The sequence below is a fragment of the Sapajus apella genome, unplaced genomic scaffold, assembly GCF_009761245.1.
Source record: "Sapajus apella isolate SASKATOON/1434 unplaced genomic scaffold, GSC_monkey_1.0 scaffold67, whole genome shotgun sequence".
Taxonomy (NCBI): Eukaryota; Metazoa; Chordata; class Mammalia; order Primates; family Cebidae; genus Sapajus; species Sapajus apella.
Genome location: NW_022437007.1, coordinates 9768648 through 9793250, shown reverse-complemented (window position 1 = coordinate 9793250; position 24603 = coordinate 9768648). Strand labels below are relative to the sequence as shown.

Genomic DNA, 24603 nt, shown 5'->3' with positions numbered 1-24603 from the left:
ATAAATTACTTTATTTCAAATAATATCATCAACCAAGGGGTTTTATCATGAAGTAACTACTCATTTCATCTTATGAAATGGAAATAAAGAGAAAATACAGTAACACCAAATGAAATTTACTTTGTGAAAGTCAAATTAAAACTAGCTTTGCTAGAATGCAAGCCCATAAATGACAAATACTGATAACTTTATTACCTGGCAGATGCACTGGATGCTCTATTATTTGTTGACTTTTTATTCTTCATATTTCTATCTTCAATTGTTTTCTATTAAACAGAAAATGCCATAGATGATTTATTCATGACAACCATCCTTCTTAGGCTTAGAAGCCAAAAACTGCCAATAAGTCAGTATTTTTTAAGCATCCACTCTGTGTCAAACACATCAGACACTGGGAACAAATCACTGAATAAAATACCCTTAAGATTAAATTTTAGACAGGGCTGACCAAAAGCAAACATATAAGCAAACATGATTCATGAAGGAGATAAAATATTGTACAGTGACAGAGAGTGACTAAAGCGGGTTTGAGGGGCTGCTTTAGAGAAGTTGATGAGAGAAGGCTGTATGGAAGGCCTGACATCAGAGCTGAGACAAATAATGAGTGCAAAGGGCCCACGTCAAAGTCTAGGAAAGAAAGAAACAGCAAGTGATAAACAAGCAAACAGCAAGCTCTGAGAAAAGACAGAGCTTGGTATCTTTGAAAAACAGAAAGAGGTGAATGGAGCTGAAGCATAGTGTGAATGGCAGGGAAAGCAGAGGAAGATGTGGTCAGAGAAGAACCATGTGAGACCACTAGGTGGCGATGAGGAGTCTGGACTGTATTCTTGTGATGAGAAACCAACAAAAAGGCTTTAATGGAGAATGATAAGATTCCTGTTTAGAAAAGGTCACTCAGTGGAGAGTAAGAATGAAGTCAAGGGTCCAGTCAAAAGAAATATGTTACAACCTTACTGTTACATATAAATTTCCTGTTCTAATTAAACATGCTACAATCCTGTCTATAAACTCCAGAATACCCTTTCTTCCAAGGAAGAACTTTTTAACTTTACACAGACTGATGGATGCTAATGGTAAAGTGAAAGCACAAATATAAACACATCCCTAACTGTGTTTTTTCCCTAAGGAAAGTACCTAAGGATGATATACCTGGAACACGGCTTAATGAAACTTCATACATTTTAAGAAAAGCTGGTATTTTATGTTATGAAAGTATTGCTCAAACACAAATTTTCAGCTAGCACTGTTTTCTTCCCTGATAATAAGTACACGGAGCTGCTAACTAATTGCAGCTATAAGAGACAGTGACAAATTCAGGAGAAACAAGCACTGAAAATGCTATACCATAAATTTTTAACTTATAGCACTCAGGCACAATTTAGTGTAGAGACAGGTAATCCTACACATCACATATATGTTTCTTAAGGTTACAATAATGTTCCCCTCAACAACAACAAAAAACCAAATAAACCCCGTTAAAAAGAGGGCAAAAAATGTGAATAGATATTCCTGAAAAGAAGACATACAAGTGGTCAAGAAACGTGAAAAAAAATGCTCACCATCACTAATCATCAAAGAAACACAAATTAAAACCAGTGAGATATCTTATACTAGTCAGAATATTCAGTTATTATTAAAAAGCTTAAAAAGTAACAAATGTTGGTGAGAACACAGAGAAAAGGGAATGCTTATATACTCTTGGTAAAAATGTAAATTAGTACAATCTCTATGGAAAATAATATGTGAATTTCTTAAAGAAGTAAAAACAGAACTACCATTCAATCCAGCAACCCCACTATGAGTATCTGCCCAAAGGAAAATAAACCATTATATAAAAGATACCTGCTTACATGTTTATCACAGCACTAGTCACAACAACAAAGGTAAGGAATCAACCATCAACCTAAGTGTACATCAACATATGACTGGCTAAAGAAAATGTGGCGTAGACACACACACACACACACACACACACACACACACACACACACACACAATGGAATACGACGCAGCCATACATAAAAGAAATAATGTCTTTTACAACAACTTGGATGGAACTGAAGGCTATTACCTTAAGTGAAATAAATCAGAAACAGAAAGTCAAATGCTGCCTGTTCTTACAAGTGGGAGCTAAATAATGTGTACACACGTATACGGAGTGTGGAATAATAGATATTGGAGACTAGGAAGAGTGGGATGGAGGTGAGGGATGAGAAATTCCTTAACGGGTACAATGTTCACTTTAGTTTATACTAAAAGTCTGACTTTACTACTATACAATATAACCATGTAACAAAAAAGAACTTTGTACCTGTTAAATTTATATGAAATAAGAAAAGAAAAAAAAGAAAGCAACTTCATCACCTCTGGAGGTTGCTAGGGCACTAATTCATTATTTTGAAAATTAGGAAATAAAGGCAAAGTATCAAGTATTAATGTTCCTGATAACCATCTATTTCAAAGAAGCATGGATGTTGATAAACATTTTTTAAGACTTTCATCAAAATTGTTAACATGTTTTAAAACAATTATCCAAAAACATAACTCTAATTTAAAATGTCAGAAATTATTCCAGACAGTTATATTTTTAAAATATGAAGACCTATGGGAATGTATACACTAAGGGAATGTATTTCTGAAATATTTAAAAGTATATTATGATCAAATGCCTCTAATAATTTTTAAACACTGGGTTTCATTATATTCATTGCAAACTTTCCTTAAAGTTAAATTTTATTAGATTAAGTAAGAACCATGTGAAAATACCCCTATCAAAAAATAAATTTTCCCCAAGTAATTCAGAACACAGAAGATAAAATTTCTGGCCTGGTGTGGTGGCTCACGCCTGTAATCCCAGCACTTTGGGAGGCTGAGGTAGGTGGATCACGAGGTCAGGAGTTCAAGACCAGCCTGGCCAGTATGGTGAAACCCCATCTCTACTAAAAATATAAAAAATTAGCCAGGCATGGTGGTGGGCGCCTGGATTCCCAGCTACTCTGAAGGCTAAGGCAGAGAATCGTTTGAACCTGGGAGGCAGAGGTTGCAGTGAGCTGAGTTTGCCATCACTGCACTCCAGCCTGGGAGAGAGAGCGAGATTCCGTGTCAAAAAAATAAAAAATCTTAAAGTTCTATTTCAAGTTTTAAGCTATAGAATGAAAGGTATGAATTTTTATAAATACCTTTGCAGACACTGTTGAACTAGCAGGTATTAAGATACTCTGAGATTTAGATAGCAGTGGATCAACTGTTCTGTCACCATCCATAATCAGTTCAGCTTTCTCCTTTTCTTCTTCAAGGTCATCAGCAGTCACCTGACTTTCCTTGGATTTCTCAAATGCAGTAGTGACATGGTCTGCTGAAATTGAATGCTCTTCATTTTCATCTGATTTCAAGGAATTATGGTTTTCAGTGATTTCTTCATTTGGATCTACTTTGAGACAGAGTAATACTATTAAAACCCACTTCTGAATTAATAAGGTGAATACCAGATTCATTTGCTTTCTTTTAAACTATTTATAATCTCTTTTTTTCTTACAAAATATGAAGAAAACTGTCATATTAAACTTGCACAAACTTTTTCAAAAGTGATTTACCAAAAAAGTCTACATTTAATGAAGCACTTAACAAATCTAATACCTAGAAAAATAGCATATTAACAAACAGAATGAAATAACTACCCTAAAACAAAAGAAACATCAAAAGAGCTGTTGATATACAAACCAAGTAAGTGAGGTGACAATATTTGTTCAACCCTAAAGCCTGAGTTTCTTAGCTAGAACAACAGGCTGCAAAAGAAGGAGCCACACCTCTCTAGGCTACTACAGCTACTAGTAGTACAATTGTTGAACGGTATAGATGCAGAAAGAACCAAGAATCAATGCAGTTTTACAGTCTCTACTGAGTCGCATCCCACCAAGACGCAGTACTACCTCTGATACCATAAATAAAGACAATAAAGACAAGCCTATTGCTTATACTCTCAGTGCTCCAAGAAACAGGCTCAAGCTCTGGCATACAAAGACTCAGTTTTGCATTTATAGAATTGCTTCTACGATCCTGATTCTACTACATTTGGGAATGGGATCACCAACTTTCAGTTCTACGAAGCTCTGCCTTCCAGCAAAATCTGAATCTTCACTGTCAAAAGTCTTAATTCTGTTGGTTTCATTATGACCAGTTTTTTTTTTGTTTTTTTTTTTTTTTTAGAATTTGTTTTGAGGTAAAATGGGCTTAAAATTACATTATTATTCACATTTGGAAATTACTCATGACTCAATTTATTACTGGATTCTTTGGAGATCTTAATGTATTCAGTGAAAGGAACAAGAACTTTGGAGCCCAAGATTTACCTGTGGCTCCGTCACTAACCTTGGGTATGTTTTCCCAAATCACTGTACTTCAGCTTTTCTCATCTGTAAAATGACAAAAATGATACTACCTAGTAAGCCCTTAATAAATGTTCACCTCTCAGACCTAGAAATATTTATATCTTTTAGATTTCATTAAGTTACATATCGCAGCATTAAGAAAAAAATTATGTTAACTCACATATCACACTAAGTGTTTACTATGGGGGTATTGCTGTAAATACTTTGCATATATTATTAATTTTTTAATTTTACACTACCCTATAACAGATTATTTTTATTTTACCCATTTTTAAAGATCAATATAAAGGGTCAGAAAGGTTAATTGCTTTGCTTATGTAATGTAATGTGTGCCAGTATTCAAACCTAGCTTAGTCTCACTTTAAAATTCCACCTAGCTCTTATATTGTCCTGCAGAATATCACAGCAACACATACATAATGATAGTTTACCATAAGTGCTCACTCCACTTGGGGCATGAATTAGGCTAGTGGCTAAAATGCACTACATCACTTAATTTTCATAATAACCTTATGAGACAGAAAATATAATTTGGGGAAATTGAGGCACTGAGAGATTAAGTTCTGCATCCAAAATCACAGTTAGTTAACTATATGGTCTGGATTAAAACTCAAACACACAAAAACATATATTTCCCTTGTAACTATACAAAGTATTATTTCTCTTATAAACAGGATATTCTAAGTAGTACAGAGTTCACAAATAAGATAAGATATAATTATTAGACATAACCACCTTTTATGGATGCATTTCCGTCAGATCCTGGTGAAAAAGAATCTCCAAGAATTTGTTTAAGAGATGACGATGATAGACTTGTTAAGCATGAATCCTGTTTTTGCAAAATAAAAATATATTTGCCAAGTAAGCTTAGTTACCAACATTCGTGGAAACAATAGCATTATTAAAACTACAAATTCTGAAATAGTGCATAATTCTGAAATCTGCATGATTAGGCATTTGTTGCTGAAACACAAAATGTGATGAGCCATTGAAGGTGAGTATGCTTTACTTTCAAGCCTTGATGTCTTGGTCATTAAAAGGGGCCACTGGAAGAGTTATTCAAGTTCCTTACCTAACTATCACCACCTCTCTATTTGATTTCACCAATTTTCAAAACTCCTGTTACTTTAAAACCAAATTTCTTATAAATATTTAAGGCCAAGATTTGATTTTGATAACTCTTCCTACAATTATCCTTTGAAGGAAAGCATAAAGAAGACAGGTAAAATACTTTAGTTCCAAGCAAATATTACTAGTTATCCAAATGAAAGCATTTAATAAAAGCAAGTAAGCAGCTACTTCCAAATATTTTAAATAGAAAAAGCACATAGATTGTATGCATTTGAGTTTTCTCAAAATTCTGATAATTATATCGAAATGAAATAATTATATTTGTGTATCAAAGGTAAATATTTCTTCTTAGAATTGTCTAGCCTAAAGGTGATATTATACTGTAAGAAGTTCAACTTTGTTGTGCAAATATTTTAATTTTCTTTCCCCGTGATATTTTATGGGTACAAAGAAAATTATATGCCAAAAGCAATGGAGAGAAAACATTTGAGAAAATGGAAGAAGGCTGAGACACTGGAGTCTACCCTGAAAGACAAAGCTTCACCTGACGCGATCTGCAAATTGGTAGCTTTTTATCAGAAGGCATTCTGCAATCTATGCAGCTCAAGTAATAGGAGGCTACAGCCTCGGTGGGCTGACTCGAGGGGACAGAAGATAGAGTCTAGGACCACCAAATCAGCCAAAATAGCAGAGGACAGTGACCACAAAATCTGCATATGAAATTCACCAAAAACCTTTACCACCTCCATCTGTGGCATAAGGGAGAACTCAGAGGATCCTGTAAAAGCAGATTCTGTACGTATCTATATGTATTATAGATATATACAGAATATATATCTCTAATATATATTTATTCTAGTCTTTAATTCTTTAAAAGTCTAATACGAAGAATTAAAGGGCTCTTTAAAGAAAAGTTATAACTCTATTGTGGGGATTGTATGATACGCAGATGTAATATATACGACAACAAAAGCACAATGGATGAGAAACTATATATATATGGAACTATAAGCAAGGTTTCTATATCAAATGTGAAACAATGCAATATCAATTCTAAATAGACTGTGATAATTTTTAGATGTATTTTGCAACCCACTGAGCAACTATGAAAAATATAATGCAAACAGATATAAATGGTCAATAACAATAAAAAACTAAAAAATTCATTATACCCTCAAAAAAAGGCAAGAAAAGAATAACAGAGAAACAACAATAAAAACAATAACTTAAAAAAACAGGTAAATACTGACAGAAGTAAAGAGAAGTATAGACAAACCCACAAACATAATGGGATATATTAATACCCCTAAGTTGGTAACTGGTAAACAAATTAGATGAGAAGTCGATAAAGATAAGAAGATCTGAGTGATGTTACCAACCATGTTGACCAAACTTAAATTACAAAACATTCAACACCTGAGGAACACATCTACTTTGCAAATGCAAATGAGACTTTCATAAGATACACTAAGTCTAGGCAGTTTAGCATTAATAATTTAAAAGAATCCATTTCTGTTGTTTTAAGTTAACCAGTTTGTGGTAATTTGCTACAGCAGCTACAACAGACTAGCACAATATTCAACTGACCAGATAATTTTCTCAAATATAAAGTAATTGCTTGGGCTTCGCCTTCGGGTTTTCAGAACAAATTAAGAAACAGCCTGGTGGTGTCAGCTAGACGTGCATCAAATAATCGGCTGTGCCAGTAAAGTTCAACTGCAGAACAAGATTTGAATCGGTAGCCTATTGTGCTTCCTGATACTTCCGGTCTGAATAAAGGGGGGTTCCCCATTTATTCACAGCACAGAGGGGCTACTCTTGGCCCCTTCTGCCACACCTCCCAGGGCACAGATCCTTACACACCAACACTGCCGACAACGGATGAGAAAAAGAAAGAAGCTTGGCCAGGTGGCATGCAGTTCCTTTTCCCCAATTTGCCCAAGCAGATTATGGAGAAGAAATGTTCTTCCTGTACTTTTCCCTTCTGTAATGTTCAGAAGAGAAAGTTTACTTCTCATAGTGAATAACAATGCATAGTAAACTCCCTGATGGAAATCTGTAAGGCCACATTAAATGCTATTGGAACATAGCCCAAAGAACACAGAACAGTGACATGAACATTGAACACACATTTGTTGAGTGAATCTAATCAAATAAATAAAATGACATTATTGTTCTTAGCCATAAATTACATAATTCAAAGATACATAAATTTAAAAAATTATTAAAGATAAACACTATCATACAGATTGAGAAAAGCAACATTTTTGACGTTTTACTTTCTCTAAAACTGGTTACACTACAATCACTGGTGTGTTATAGTTTAATTGGATTCATTTCCTTCTTCCTTACTGGTATGTACAATAATGCTACATCTTACAATTCGTGCAGGTTTAGACTTGGTGGAATACAGTGTATTTTTAAAAATTATTTCCTTATCAGTTGCAGAAGAAAATATGTAAAACACACACATGCACACAAATTCATTCTCTCCCTCTTTTTCATAATTAGATAAAAAAGCATAAATTCAAGAACACAATTCAACAGTTTAGCAGTAGTGCTAACCTCAGCATCAAGGTTTTCAGAGAATGCTTTTTTCTCAGCTTCTAATTGTGTGCCATTCGGCATTGGAAGGGAAGAGGGTGAAGAATGTAACTCCAATTCTTCACCGAGGGCAGTTTCTTTATCTTCTAGTCCATCTGTCTCCTCTCTGTGGCTATTCTTTTTTAACATAGTCCTTGGCCGAGGTGATGGTTTAAAGTGATCATCTGTGTCAAGGCTGTTGTTTTCCGCTGAAAAATAAAATGCTTAAAGTGTGTGTACAAAAAAGTAACCATGGCTTTATCTATCTCTCTGGGTGCCACCATACTTCCCTCCTGTGCCCATGCTCCTTAGCTCTCTGACCTCAAGAGTCCAGATGAAACCCACAACTCTTTTCTATACAGAGCTCTAGTAAGGCACAAGTAAATGATAGTTAATAATCAAAGTAAAAAAAAAAAAATAGTTGCCATCGTGAAAGTAACTGGTATACTTTAGCTTCACGAGAAGTTAACTCTTCAACATTATGAACTTTTTTTTTTTTTTGAGATGGAGTTTCACTCTTGTTGCCCAGGCTGGAGTGCACTGGCATGATCTCGGCTCACAGCAACTTCTGCCACCCAGGTTCAAGCGATTCTCCTGCCTTAGCCTCCCAAGTAGCTGGGACAGGCACGCGCCACCACGCCTGGCTAATTTTGTATTTTTAGTAGAGACAGGGTTTTTCCATGTTGGCCAGGCTGGTCTCCAACTCGCAATCTCAGGTGATCCACCCGCCTCAGCCTCCCAAAGTGCTGGGATTACCGGCATGAGCCACCATGCCTGGCCTATGAACTCTTATAGTATTCAAAAAAAGGTTAAAAAAAAAATCTTGCCTGTTTCTACCACTAAAAAATGAGGAGGTTCATCCGACAAACCTTTGAGTACCAAGCCCTGTACAAGTTACTAAATCTCATAATCAACAAAGTGGCAATGGACCTGTCCAGGGACTTTACAGGTTGATTTTTCTAAACAAAATTACAAGACAAAGGTCAGTTCTATTACAAGGACAAAGATGAAGATGTTGACACACAAGGGACAGGAGTGCTAAATCTCACTAGAAGAAGGAATCTTTTATGAGTTAATTGTTCTGAGTCCATAAAATTTCTTTAGCAGTTATTAAAATTTTGCTATTTCCATTACTTCTAAGTTTAAAACAAGAATCTAATGCTGATACGCACTCAAGCATTTGAAAAATAATGGAAAGGTTTTCCACGTATATATTTTTTGCCTGAATTTTACCTGCTATATATATTTACATTTCTATTGTTCTACAAATGCATTTTTCTAAACTTCAAAACTGGTCTAAGTAACATCTTCCTCCCATTTACCTATAAATGGGTTTATGACTGCTGCCAGAAGATTCCACAGCCATACCACGTTGGTATTATAATAAATATTTCCTTGAAAATTTTAGCTACATCCTTAACTCCAGCCAAATGTTCAACCCCAAATCCAAGGGCCCTAGATTCCTCCTTCTATTGTCCCCTATATCCAAAGCATTAATACACCCCATCAATTCTACTTGCCAAATATCTCATTTATTCCACTTTCTACACCCTCACTGTCAGGTCCTTATCTGCTCTTTCCTAGATTACGGCTTCCACGATATATACAAAATGCGAATCAGATCACATCACTCCTCTCTACAGAATTCTTCAATGGTTCCCCAGGATCCCATCCTAAAAGCTTAACTGCCTTTGAACAATATAAAAGGCTTTTATGGTTTTGTCCCTCACTGTCTTGTTTCCAGCCATTTTGTAATCGTGTTCCTGAAATGCTGGGCTAAGAGTTGTCACGCACACATGCCACAATCCCTCCTACCAGACCTTTACCCAAGCTGACGCCCCTGCCTAGAATATCAATTTCCTGCTTTTCCTTCTAACAAATGCTTGCATGCCTTTGGAGCCTCATTTTAAGTAGAGTATTATATAATGCCTGAAAGAAGGTGCTGAGTTATTATTGTGGTGGGAACACAACATGAGATCCACCTTCCCATTAAGTGCAAAAGACAGTATTGTTAACCGCAGGCACAATGTTGTACAGCAGATCTCTAGAACTTATGCATCCTGCATGACGGATACTTTATATCTGCTGAGCATGTTGATAAACAAATACTAAATATAAAATGAATAATCAGAACATTTATAGAGTGGTAAATTTATGCCAATACTGTTCTAAGCACTTCAAATATGTGAACTCATTTAATTGCCACAAACTCCTACAGGTAGACAACTGTTACCCCATTTTTAAAGATGAATAAAATGAGAACAAGGAGGTCTCATGCCCAAAGTCACAAACTATACCAGGCTGCAGATCTCAGATTAAAGGAGAGGCATCCTGATTCCAAAGTTCATGATTTCAGTCATGTTAGTATTAAAATAAAAACATATCCTGCAAAAAATACTTTCACTTTATAGAGCAACTGTCCCTTCAGTAGTGGTTGTAAGGTCTGGTTATTATACTTTTTATAAAAGATAAGCAAGGACAGAGAAAACCTTCAAGTTCTAATATTTTGATAAAGCATTACTTGCTACTCAGCAATATCTCACCACATTAAAAATACTGAGTTCCAAACTTATATATGTAATAAAAATGTCAAAGAATTTAGAGAAGGATAAACTCATGAACTATATTCCCTCTTTCAAAGATAAATCATTCATATATCAATTTATTCATTTAAACACTTAATACATTCTATATGCCAAATATTATCTTAGGAACACTAGCCTCAATTTTTACTCTTCAACATGAAGAAGCTGAGAATGACTTTAATAAATTTTCTACAACAATTCCACTTCCAGGAGTACTGTCAAGTTCCCAGAAAGAAAAAAAACGCCTATACTTTAAGAAAAATGCTCTTTTGGTAATTAATGTATACAATTACCTATTTAGGTAATTATTTTTATATTATACATGCTGAATATAACATTGCATATAGCATTTAGAATCCTGATGCCACCTTGTGGTTAAAATACAGTATTTCCTGATTCATTTGAACTCTTTTAACCCACCACAGGCAGGTTTGTTTGTTTGAAGGTATGAAATAGGTAGATTATTGCTTTCCTAATTATCTACCATAAACTTCTAATTATATACGTCCACCTGTCTCAGACAAATTTTTAGCTGCTATATGCTAGCATTTTCTCAATAACAAAGTTTAATTATGTTCCACTTCTCTCCAGCTTTGATTTCACTCACTCTACTTGGAAGGTATACTTTAACAAGTTAATTCTGTTTAATTATGCCTCCTGTTTGCATTTTTGTAGTTTTTTTTTTTAATAGATTATGAGATGCACTTCAATAAAGTCTCACAACAATTTTGCAGGAATAGAAAGAGGGCTTTTTTAGCTTCCTCATCATGAAGATAGTGAAGCTTAACTTATTTGCTGAAGTCATATATAACTAACACACAGTGGCTTTTTTCCCCCGTGTCCTGGACATTATTCTAGTGTTCTTCGGTCTGCTTAGATCCTTTGCTCATTTCAAAGTTAATGGGATTGTGGGGTCAAGAAGAATGGAGCAGATCCCTAATATATGCCTGAAATAAAATTTTGTCTGATGTTACCACTAGTATCCAATAAGCAAAGTATGAAATATTTACCAGCACTGTATTTACCGATGAGATTGGAAGGAGGCTTTTATGAAGGTTAACATCAATTAATAATTCCTTTATAAAATAGAAAGAAGACTTGAAAAACACAAAACCCTTAAACTTGCATGTACAAGTTCATGAATGGTAGCCCAGGGCATGAGAGGGCTTGGTCTCTGTTTCATTCTATCTTTGTATCTTTATGCTTAAAGTTCAGTAGAATTGTGGAAAATCTACTGTAATCTCAGATCACACCAGAACTTTCCTTTGGAAAACTGAATCTTAGTAGATTTTCGTACATACAGAGACCAAATGGAGATTCTCTCAAGGAGCACCTGGAAGCTTCAACTAAGAGCAGCAGCAACAACATAACTCATCCTTCAAATATACAAATGTCAAGAAAATTTTCTGGTGCAATGTTGGTATAGCAATGACTGTTTTAAGGATTAGTCTCAATATTGCTGTAACTCTAATCTCTGGAGTGTGAGAGGGATTAGACAGGATTCCATTCCAGTTCCATGCCTGCAAACAAAACTGAAATTCACAGGTCTAGGTGTGGGGAGGGCTACAGCGATGGGTGTCATGGATGACTAAAGGTGCTCTGGCTTTCTATCGGGCAACAGCCTAGATGCGAGACAAAATACAATAGGTGTGTAAAACTGAAGTTAAACTGTCTTTTTTTCTTAAATATATACTAGCTACCATATAAAAAGTTTTGGGACTGATTATTTTAAAATAAACTTTCAAGAAATGCAATTATAGTAATCCTAACAAATTACCTGAAGATGTGCTTTTAATTGAACGAACTCTGGGTTTAGGTTTCATTTTTATTTTGTCTTTTTCAAATTCCTCGTCCTTATTTTGAGATTCAGAGGATTTTACAACAATGTCTTCACACCCTTCAGGTGCTGTCTCCTTATCATTTTTGATGGCACATACTAGCTCATCTTTGGTTATGTTACTGTTTGGTTTCTTGGTTTTCAAAAAAGATAGTTTTGAAGGATTCTTTTCTTCATCATCTGATATATGAAAGTCATTCATTTTTCTATTAACTGAATTTTCATCTGCTGAAGTGTCGGAAAAATCACCTAAGGAAACTGAAAAAGTGAAAAGAGAAAATGTTTTCAACAGTATTTTTTTTTAATTGTCAATGTTATATTAACTTAATCAAAAAGATTACCTTAAAAACTACAAACAAAATTACAACAATGAATAGGCACAAATATATTTTATAAATAGACTTGCAGCTCTAAAACCACAGCTAACTCAAATGTTTCATTGACATTTATGAAATAGTTCCAATTTCATTAATTTATTCAAAATGTATTTATTGTGTGTCTATAGGGCAGTAAACACTATGTTTGCTCTAGAAAAATTCGTCAAAAGGTCCCTAACAATCACCCATGTAGCATTTAATTTCAATTTTGGACTGTAAAACTTTTATTTGCAAATTACTTCATCATATGAAATCAAGAACATTTGTAAATGAAGAATTTAATTAGTAATTACTATTTTTTTCCCTTAAAAATTTTGGAACTACAATTTCATCCACAACAGAATATTAGCTTTACTGAGAATCATAAGGAATGCTAAGCTAACTATGCAGCAGTGATTTAACTGTGGTTATGATTGGTTTCACAGAAATCATTAACGATTATTCACCAAATTTTAAAGAATAAAACATGAAGTTTAGAATTCCGTATGCTTACAACTGAAACTAAAATGTTAATATTTTTGCATGGCTAAGAGAAACCAAATTAAATTATGATAGTAGTGATATATGAAACACGTAGAGTCTATGGTTTTTAAAATTGACCCATTATCATAGCCAAAAAAAATCCGATTTATAGCAAGCATTATAAAGTACTTCCAATGTGCAGCAAAGTTTAGTTCTGCGGGACCTAGTTGCTAACTAGCTGTAGCACCTCCTAGGCTTCATCTTACAGATGAATCTGTCTTCTCCAATGTGGTTTACCACTGGCAGCCCTCCTTTTGCTGCAAACCTGGCATCAATTAATTTATATTTTCATATACACTTTCAAAAAAAAAAAACCATAACAAGAAAAATCATACAACTTCTTAAAAATTAACAGTGGCTTTCTACTAATTAAAAAGTTGAAAATCTAAAACTAGTGGATGCATGGGTATCATTTTAACATAAGTGATTTGGGAGAGTGGGTTGCAGGGGGTGGCTAAATACAAAACTAAGGAAGCAAAAAGAAGAAAAGCAGTTCATTTTTCCATACTGCCACATACCAATCTCATCACTGTCAAAGTCATCTGAGTATTCAGAACTCCTTTGTCTGGCTGAGCGAGCTGTAATTGCTCTTATTAGCTCATCCTGAAATGAGATACTGAAATCAATTTCCAGCCAAACATGGAGGTATCATATTTACAAGTAATTCTTTAAACAAACAATGCTTGATTAATAACTGCTTTCAAACTTAGGTTTCATTCATCTAACAAATATAAAGTGAGCAAGCTCACTTTATGTCATGTACCCACTTTATGCCTCAAACTCAATGCAGAGCAACACAGACAAGCGCTCTTCCTCATGGAGCTTGCAGTTAAACTAGAGGAGACAGATATTATCAAATAAATTAATTGCAGGTTGTGATTAGAGCTAGAGGGTAACAAACAAGAAGGGGCTCAATTTAGATTAGAATTTATCAAAAAAAAAAAAAAAAACCCGACCGTTTGAAAGAAATTGGTATTTTTAAGAGCTCTTGTCTCAGCGTATTTCAGAAATGGATGCAATCAATATTGCAAACTCAGAGGCTGAGTTCAAAATTGTAGTGACTCAACAGAAAAAATTTAAGCATTATGTTACAAAAGAAAAAAAAAGTTTTTATATAAAAATGGCAATTTAAGGTTGCTATCCAACTTAACTTACTAGGAACCTAGTATTGAGGCTACTTTGGTGATCTTAAAACCATATAGGGGAGTTTATAATAATGGATGAAGCACAAACATGATCATTTGCAAAACCTCAAAAGAAATGAAAGATTTACCCCTGCTTTGTATAGGACTGCTAGAATCACCAATTTCTATACATCTAATACAGTGCTTATACTGTGAAATGACTCAAAATAAAAATATTTTGAAATACTTTACCTGGAAAGTAGTTCTTTTGGTAACTTTTGGACTCTTTGTATATGCCAAAGTGGTGCTAAAAACTTCATCAGACATACTGTATTTTTATCTCTTTACCTTTATAAAATAGCTAATGGTTAGAATAATTCAACTTCTGATAGTGGCTGAAATATTAAAAAAAAAAATCAGACTTTGCATGCTTGAGAATTTATTTTACTACATTTGATTCTACTCTTTCCCTGAAAGTCAAACCAACTAAGAAAAGCATCTCATATGAACATTAGGCTACATCTTCACTTAAAAATGTAAAAGGAGTTCTGGTAAAGAAGTATCAAATTCTCACAACAAGCTTGTTAAAAAAAAAAATCAAATGAAAATTATCCTAAAATAGTTTAGTAACTACTTAAAAACTCAGCAAATAAATAATTACAAGTTAATACTACAAAACGCTCTCAATTAAAACAGAGCACCTTTTCACCTCTCTTCTAAAGTATAACATTGCCTTCAAAATAAATCATGCTTTATTTAAAAGGCCATCAAAAGGATAGTCGGCATAAAATTATGATCACCACCACCAAAAAAATGTATTAATATATTTGCATATAGCGCTATTCAAAGAAAAAGATCGTCATGCTGACCCGCGAACAGCCAGCGATATTTATTGCAAGCCACTTTTTCCTCTCACAAAAGTGTTGAGAGAGCCAGGTAAAACAAAAAGACGAAGGTTTCGCGATGAGCCGCATTTAAAATCGCGGTTTCCCGAGCTCGGAACAGAGGCCTGGCAGGGCCGCCAGGAGCGGTGCGCGCCCGGGTTCAGTTCCCGGCCAGGCCAGGTGGCGTCCCGGTGGCGTCCGTGTGCCCGCCCGCTCCCCACCGCGCAGTAGGTTGAACGCCCAGCTAACGCCTGGCCCAAGCGTGGTCTCTGTCCGGATCCCTAGTGGCCTCCAGGTCCTGCTTTCGGTTCCCAGCCCCCGACGCCCGCGGCGAGTTCCCCGCGACCCTGAGATCCAAGAGCCTGGCCTCGGGTAGGAGCTGCTCACCTTGGCCTGACTGGGCCTGGCAGCGCCGGCAGAGCAGGTCCTGGACCAATCGAGGAGGAGGGACTAATAACAGAGGCGGAGGGAGGTTGCTAGGAAACAGCGTCTCCGGGAGGAAGTGACTTCCCGTCTCTCTGGTACCCAACACCGCTCTTGGCCCAACGTGTCGCTGGGGCAACCAATCAGACGAAGGAAGTGACATCACCTTCCTGGGTCCTGGGAGAGGGGTGCATTATTGGCCGCTTGTGCGCACGTGCTGTTGCCTAGGAGACAGGACCCGCCCAACTCCCACCCAGATAGCCTCACCCTCGCCAGTAAGAGTAAGGGTCATTATCTGCACATGCTGCAGATAAAGCACGTTTGCTGTTTGCCACAGTTAGGACGTGAAGTTCTGAGAATCGAGGTACAGTGTCAGTGGATGAGACAGAATAGTGCGGTAGTGACGTTTGCAGAATCCTGTTTCAGACTGCACGTTTGAATCCTACTGCCCCTTTCCTACACACGTGATTGTCCAAGTTAAGGTCTTTATGACTCAGTTTCCTCATCTGGGGAAAAAAAAGTGTACTAATAATAACCACCTGAAAGGTTGCTGTAAAATTGAATGAAATAATGCAAGTGGAACACTTGGAAGAGTACCTGGAATTGCATTCGGTATTACATACGCTCTCTATGCAACTAAGCCGCAAAGGTCTTGGAGAGAAGTCAACGCCTGTGGACACAACTGAAAGCCCATTTGACGTTAACTTTCATGTAAAATTTCCCCCTTTGTATACTTAGTGAGTAATCTTTTTCGAATCAAACCAGACAACACACAAAATGATCCACTAAGCTAAAAGTCCATGTGCTACTCAAGTGAGCAAAGTAAGCATCATTTAATTAGCATAGATAATTCTTAAATAAAAACCAAAAATATTTATTGAAAATCTTTAAAATAACATGAATTTTTACTATTTTTAATTTTTAAAAAGCGTAATCCTATTTGAATTGTCTGACTGAATACATTGACTAATAATTAAACTTGTACCTGATATTTTTTCCACATCTCTAAAATATGCTAATATTTCACTTATTCAATTTTGTCTAAACAAGTCACGCTGAGACATAAACTTAATAAATCAATGTATTGAAAAACTAAATGTGCATAACAAGAAATACGACATTTAGTAAAATACAATGCTGTATTAGTCAGGGTTCTCTAGAGTGACAGAACTAATCGGATATATATATATAAAGGGGACGGGCTAATAACGGAGGTGAAGGGCGGTTGCCAGGAAACAGCGTCTCCCGGAGGAAGTGACTTCCCCAGCTCCAGTCTCTCCCATACCCAACACCGCTCTTTGGCCCAACGTGTCACTGGATATATAGCACTGGATATACAGTATATATATAATTATATAATATATAAACATATATATATATTCACTTACAAGTATTAACTCACAAGGTTCCCACAATAGGCCATCTGCAAGCTGAGGAACAAGGAAACCAGTCCGAGTTCCAAAGCTAAAGAACTTGCAGTCTGATGTTTGAGGGCAGGAAGCACCCAGCACGGGAGAAAGATGTAGGCTGGGAGTCTAAGCCAGTCTCCTCTTTTTACATTCTTCTGCCTGCTTTTATTCTGGCTGTGCTGGCAGCTGATTAGATGGTGCCCTCAGATTGAGGGTAGGTCTGCCTTTCCAAGCCCACTGACTCAATGTTAATCTCCTTTGGCAACACCCTGACAGACACACCCAGGAGCAGTACTTCGTATCCTTCAATTCAATCAAGTTGACAGTATTAACTATCACACCTTCTTCACACCAAGAGCTTTTGTTCTTCCCCACAACTTATCTGCAGGCACTGTCAAGGGAATTAAGAATTTCATAGTAGAATACGTAAAAAATGAGAGCAAGTTTCTTTTTTGTTTTTCTTTTTTTTTGAGAGGGGGTTTCACCATGTTGGCCAGGATGGTCTCGATCTCTTGACCTCATGATCCTTCTGCCTCAGCCTCCCAAAGTGCTGGGATTACAGGTGTAAGGCACTGCGCCCGACCAAGAGCAAGATCTAAGCGAATGGGAAGCGTTGGTGGAAGTTCTGTCATTGCAATATCACTAGCAATTTTATAATCCACTAGGCTATTCCCCTCAGCCTCCTTCCTGTCATTTCCTGTGGCAAATTCTGCCAGATACCTGTGGTAGTCCCCTTTCCTAAAGCAAAATCCAAAAAAAAAAAAAAAAAAAAAGTTTAAATGAGGAACAATGATTTTTAAAGGAAAATAAGCTGATTGTTTTATGTTATATAAAATATGTGACACAAATATATGTAACAATTAAAAGGTGTGCTTCAGTAATTTTAAACACTCTCAGGAATGGTTGGCTTTGTTTCAATTTTTTCCTTAGAAATTTCATATTACTAAATGTAAGTAAAAACCCCAGAGAAATTAACTGAGGAGCCTCTAAAATTCCACAAAATTATCGCTTATTAGACTACAATTAACAAGCCAGTGGTTCCAAGGAAAGGCACGACAGTGTATTAATCATGAAACAAAAATTATATATAAAACATTAAGATAGCACTGTGAAATGTATGGTCATTGGGGGAGGGAAATGGGATGGGTCCCATGAAAGCAAAAGAATATAAATAAGTAAAGCAAAAGCTAATACATTTTTATAATAGCCTGACCATCTTTTTATTCTAACATTAACGATCTTTCTAACATTAAACAATTATTCTTAAATAAAAGTTGAAACCTACCTAGAAAAGAGTCAGGATACTAAAAAGGCCAACTTTTAATCTTACATTTTCCATTCTAGCATAGAACCTACATTTTATAATAGAAAACTCTGGATTTGCCAATGTTAGCTGCTGGAATGGGGTATTTTTCCAGTGTACATCAAGAATGTCACAACAAATTAGCTCAGTCTCAACCTAAGAAAACAAAAACAAATTTTCAAAAAAATCAGATTGTTGAAGTCTAGAAATTCTATAAATTATTAGGCATTCTATGTACTCTGGTTTTGAGGAAGAGAGCTTAGTATTAAACAGAATTCACATCCTCCAAACTCTCTTCTTCCCTCTTGACATGAAAAGAGATGAAAGATGCCTCTATGTTATAAAAAGTATCTTTTCGTTAATGAATGCTATTAAGTGCTACACACACACACACACACACACACACACACACACACACACGTACTCACCCCCTCACAGTCCAGCTACAGAATTCCCAATGGCTAACAGTGAACATTGATGCTTCTTTGCTCCTTGGTAAATGCTGGGCAATTACATGAATTAACTTATTTCACAAGGTAGCAACTATTGTGTCCATTTGCATGAACAAACAGAAGCTAAGTCATTTCCCCAAAGATCATCAACTTAAAAGAACTTAATAAACAAAGCTAGGATTGGAACCCAGACAGGTTGCAAGGGGCAGAATCAAAATTCAAACCCAGGCAGTTTGCCTCCAGTCCTCACATTCCTAACAATGTTCAACAGGCAATTCCTTTAGTGGTAGAGATCTATAACTAGTTAAGACACCAAAAACCTGTGGACCAAAGTAACTATTGCCACTCACCTCTATCCATGTGTGATGCTGAAAATGTACACCACCTCTACACACACATGCCCAGGATAGAAAATGCTCCCTATTTTTCTATTAACTCATGGCACTACTGTTGAACTTTTCCAGGTTCCTCTCATGCTCCTGGAACCTCCTTTCCACCATAACACATTCTCTCGCTTTTTCTTCTATAATCGCATCCTTATCTTAGCTAAGCAAAACTATTTTCTGAATAAACTACCTCCCCGAGGGCTTTTCAAATAGAGACTGCTTTAGGAGAAGGAAGATTTCTAAGTTCTCCTAGGTCCACACATACTCAATAACTGCCCACTTCTTACTCCAAACCCTTCCTCCTCACAAGCCAATATTCTACGTTCTATTTCTCTGTTTCTGTCATCAATAGATCTCTAGGTCCTTCTCCCACATTCACTGAGTATCCACAGCCAACCTATTCAATACCTGAGATCACACCAAGGTATGGTGTGGTCATGTTCTATTCAACAGAGTTCTTTGCTCTCTATTCCAAGACTTTCACTTGTCCATACCCCTAGTTGTGCTGCTCCGTACTAGAAGACTTAAACTGTAACACCCTACTCCAAAAGGTCCATGGCTTTCTTTTGTAGTTCCTCTTCTCTTGCTATTTCTATTTAGAAATTCATCCAGACATCCAGGCTCTTTTTTTTAACCCAACCTTTCTTTCTCTTTCTTTCTTTCTCTTTCTTTCTTTCTTTCTTTCTTTCTTTCTTTCTTTCTTTCTTTCTTTCTTTCTTTCTTCCTTCCTTCCTTCCTTCCTTCCTTCCTTCCTTCCTTCCTTCCTTCCTTCCTTTCCTTTCCTTTCCTTCCTCCCTCCCTCCCTCCCTTCCTTCTTCTTTCTCTCTTTCTGTCTTTCTCTCTTTCTCTCTTTCTTTCTTTCTTTCTTTCTTTCTTTCTTTCTTTCTTTCTTTCTCTCTCTCTCTCTTTCTTTCTTTCTTTCTCTTTCTTATGCATGTGTCTCATCTAAGACATCCAGACTCTTGAGCTTTTCCCATCTTTCCCCGATTTATCAGTTGCTGTCTTTGCTTCCTGCTTCTCTTTCCTAGCTAGCCCAAATCCCACAGCGTAGCTCATGGATTTCTTTCTTCTGCACTTTCAACTTTCTCACTTCCTCATTCCTCTGGGACACAAAACTTGTCCATTGATCATCCAGATTCTTTGACCCAGCATATTTCAGAGTAGTAGTAGCAACAATTCCAGCTTACAACTTTATTTTTAGAGACAGGGTCTCATTTTGTTTTTCCTGCTACTGGCTCAAGTGATCCTTCTGTCTCCATCTCCCCAAGTGCTGAGCCACCTTTCCCAGCCCCAGCTCACAACTTCCTGTGTGACCTCAGGCATGTTACTTAAACACTCAAAACCCCAGTTTGTGCATTCATGGGTTGGGATAATACCTACCCCTTCCAGTGCCAGTGTATTTATGACACTTTGCATAAATATATAGAATAAAATTATTTCCCCACTCAGGACAGTGCCCAGTACAGCTAGTGCTTGACTTACGACCATGATCGGTTCCGACAGACCAGTCGTAACACGATTTGGCTGTAAGTTGAGTAGGCTATATGTACAGTACTGTGAAATAATGTTATAAAAATCTTTAAGTCATATTTTATCATAATTTTCTTTCATTATTGTTATATATCATAATTTTCATTGTTCATTTTATGCCATTTGTATCATCTCTGCACCATTTTGTTTCTTATTTTTACATTCGTCAGGTTTAAGTAAAACACTGCATTACCAGTACAACTGGTTTAATATTTGCAAAACATACAGAATTACAAAATACAGGTGCATACAAAAATACAAAATACAGGTGTAAAAAATACCATAGGAAACATTTTCCCAATTGCAAAACATATCAAAATATATAAACATGTACGAAACCTTTTATTGGCCGCTGGTGCTTGGCTGCGGATTGTCGATGTCGTCATCTGAGGCAGCAGTTGGGGTTCCCGGAGTTGGCTTTTTCATAAACATGGTGACCTTTGTCTGAATTGTGTTTCTTTTTTCTTCATAAATTTCACCGATATGGACGAAACACATCGTGCGCCATCCGTTCAATGTTCGATGTTTGCAAATCGTTCGATGTTTGAGTCCATTGCTTCGAAATGTATAAGAAGTTTATTGGGAGGGGTTTGATGAAAAATATCCAAGACACAAAACAGAAATTGCTGTACCGAGTCTGGGATAACAGTTGAAATGATGCACGCGGAGATGGTAGTGCTGCCAGAAGCTGGTCCACATCGTCGTAGGCCCAGCTGGGCAACCTTTGTGCTGCCAGATGCAGAGCAGTCGTGGCTAGTGATTGTGGTCGTAAAGTCGAATGGTCGTAAGTTGCATAGGTCGTAAGTCGATCAATACCTGTAGAGCTGGCGAGTCAGTAACTGCGTTTCCCCCCCCCTTTCCTCTCCCTACCAAGCTCACTTTCCACCTTCCCTCTAATTCCCTCCCCTATTCTCTTTCATGTGTTTACATGCCTGTATCTTCCACTAGAATCAGTTTCTCAACAGCAGCACTATTGGCAGTGTGGGCAGAGTCATTCTTTGCTGTGGGAACTGTCTTGTGCATAGTAGAATGGTCAGCAGCAGCCCACTCTCCACCCCACTAGATGCCAGTAGCACCTTCCAAGCTGTGACAATCAAAAATATCTCTAGACACTGTCAAATGTCCCCTGGAAGTTCAAAATCACCTCAATTGAAAGCCACTGCACTAGAGTAATGACTATCAAACTTTTATGAACAAGAGCTATAATAAGAAACACTTTGTGTGTGTGTGTGTGTGTGTGTGTGTGTGTGTGTGTTACAATATATGAAATAACATCATTAAATCATTCTTACCCTTACAGCGTCCCACTCTGATATGTTTCATTCTATTTAAAAAAATAACTAGACTGAGCCTCCATAAGAATAGCAATCATATGTTTCATCTTTACACTCACAGTACCTAGGCAAATTGTGTGGCACACAAGAGGAACACAAATACATGTTAAATTGCAACTAATCATCATTTTTTGTAGTCAATGAAGAGTTTTAGTTAACAGAAGAAAAACAAAAATTAAATTTGTTCTCTGGTTGTACAGTGCTCAAAATTGACCACCACCCTTAGGAGCTCCCAGGATAAGAAGTTCTTTGCCTCTGCTCGGAAATATTCTGTGGCCTAATCCACAAGAGCGAAAACCAAAAATTTACTGAGATATAAAATGTATACTACATATATAAGCATTTGTGCACTAGACTGTGGCCTAAAATGCCAATGGCTATGGCCAAATTACTGACAGATATAAGCCAGACACTCAAAAGAAATAAGCCTCCCTTTCCTTGGAGACATTTTCTAAAACTATAAAATTAAAAGGCAAAAATTGGGACATATTCAGGTAACAACAACCCTCTCTCTTCAAAATAACTTCTGTTGTATAAAACCCAAAGATTAAAAACCACAACATTGGATATAAAAACGGAGTCTGTCAATAAAAAGAGGAATGGGACAAATTAACATATTCTTTTAAAAAACTCATCATTTTTCTTGAAAGTACAGTAGTTCTGCTTTATCTGAGAGGGATCCATTTGGAGACCCCCCCAGTGGATGTGCTGAAACCATGGATAATACCAAACCCTCTATATACTATGCTTTGTCTTATGCATCCATACCCATGGTAAGGTTGAATTTATAAACTAGGCACAGTAAATGATGAATAACAGAATAGTTATAACATACTGTAATAAAAGTTATATGAATATAAATGTCTCTTTTTCTCTCAAAATACCTTATTGTGCTGGACCATAGGTAACTCACACTCCGGATGAGGCGGGACTATTGTACAACAATCTCACCATTTGCTGATATTCCCGAATCATTTTTAAGCTTGTCTTCTCTTCCCTTGTTCTTTCTGTTCAATGCTGCTGATTATTCTTCAAAAGGCTCTTCTAGCTACAATCACATTCATATTTCAACAGATAGAAGGTCCTTCAACCGTCAGCTCCACATTCATCCCTGCTAATTTCTTCATTGCCTCCACCATTTCTATGAGGGAAAAGTAAAATCTGCACACCTGCAGAATTAGCACCACGTAGATGCTGCCAAAGGGTAGTTTCTGCCTGTGCCTTCTGGAGGGGTAACATCGCATCCCCCACTGCACCAGGACCCATTGAGCAACACTGGGGGCAGCCAAGGGGTGCCACACCAGAAAGTGGGGGCCAGTGACTTCAATGATTGCTGGGAAGCAAGCCCCAAGGTCCCCAGCGCACCCTAGGGCCTTCCTTGGAAACCGTTCTGCCCTCAATGCTCTGGCACCATGGGCCTGTGATGAAAGTGCAGCCCAAGCGATCTACAGAACACCTTCAGGGTCTCTCTTTCATTGTCCTGGCAAATAGCACAGCCCTGATCCATGTCTCTTAACCCACAGCCTTTGTGTTCTCTCCCAAAGGCACTTTCTTATTTGTTAAAACATGGACAGGCTGAGAAGGCTAAAAGTTTCCCAAATCTTTAAGTTCTGGGTCCCTTTTGATGATACATTTGGTCTCCAAATCACTCATTTTTTCTTTCATTTTCCTATACACATTCAAGAGAGTCAAGCTGCTGCTTCACTATTTTGCTTAGATATTTCTTCTAGCAAATTTCAGTTTAATCATTCACAAGTTCTGCCTCCCAGAAAACACTTGGACGTGAACACAATGCAGCCAAGTTCTTTGTCACTTTATGACAAGTGTCACCTTTCCTCCAGTTTCCAATAACGTTCTTCATTTCCATCTGAGACTTTGTCAGAATGAACTTTTCCTTCCATATATATACATTGAAAAAAATTCCATATATATGGAATATATATATATACACACATACATTTTTTTTTATAGAGACTGGGTCTCCCTGTATTGGCCAGGTTGGTCTTGAACTCTTGGCCTCAAGCAGTCCTCCTGCCTCAGTCTCCCAAAGTGCTAAGATTCCAGGCATAAGACACCACACGCCTGGCTCCCTCCATATTCTACAAACATTCTGTCCAGCTCTCATCTGCTGAGCTCTCACGATAATCACCCTTAATGAAGAGTCACAGGGAGAAGACGGCCACCCACACGTCAGTAGACAGGCCTGGAATATAGCCTTCCTGCTCCGCCTTCAGAAGAGATCCACCTGATGACAACTTGATCTTGGACTCATGGCCTCCAGTACTGTGAGATAGTAAGATTCTGTTGAAGGTGCCTTGTCTGTGGTACTGTAAGACCGCCCTAGCAAACTAACACAGCCTGTTAGCCCACTGATGGTGAAAACATGGAACGCACA

General features: G+C 37.0%; 1 protein-coding gene and 1 pseudogene across 3 annotated transcripts in view; both read right to left on the bottom strand.

The window, feature by feature from the left end:
* MAP9 (microtubule associated protein 9) overlaps nt 1–15952 on the bottom strand; it is a 28405-nt gene extending 12453 nt beyond the window's left edge. For 2 of the 3 annotated variants that reach the window (XR_004260036.1, XM_032248608.1), the window contains exons 1-8: nt 15759–15952; nt 14740–14882; nt 13882–13966; nt 12405–12722; nt 8025–8251; nt 5124–5217; nt 3180–3427; nt 196–266 (exon numbers count right to left, since the gene is read on the bottom strand). Coding sequence is in view for 1 of the 3 variants with exons in the window: in XM_032248608.1 (XP_032104499.1) it covers nt 196–266; nt 3180–3427; nt 5124–5217; nt 8025–8251; nt 12405–12722; nt 13882–13966; nt 14740–14814 (1118 nt within the window). In the remaining 2 variants the exon portion in view is untranslated. The remainder of the gene's footprint in view (nt 1–195; nt 267–3179; nt 3428–5123; nt 5218–8024; nt 8252–12404; nt 12723–13881; nt 13967–14739; nt 14883–15758) is intronic. The other variant, XR_004260037.1, reaches the window with a different exon arrangement.
* Nucleotides 15953–17581: 1629 nt separating this feature from the next.
* On the bottom strand, nt 17582–23347 carry LOC116530561 (annotated as a pseudogene).
* Nucleotides 23348–24603: the final 1256 nt, after the last annotated feature.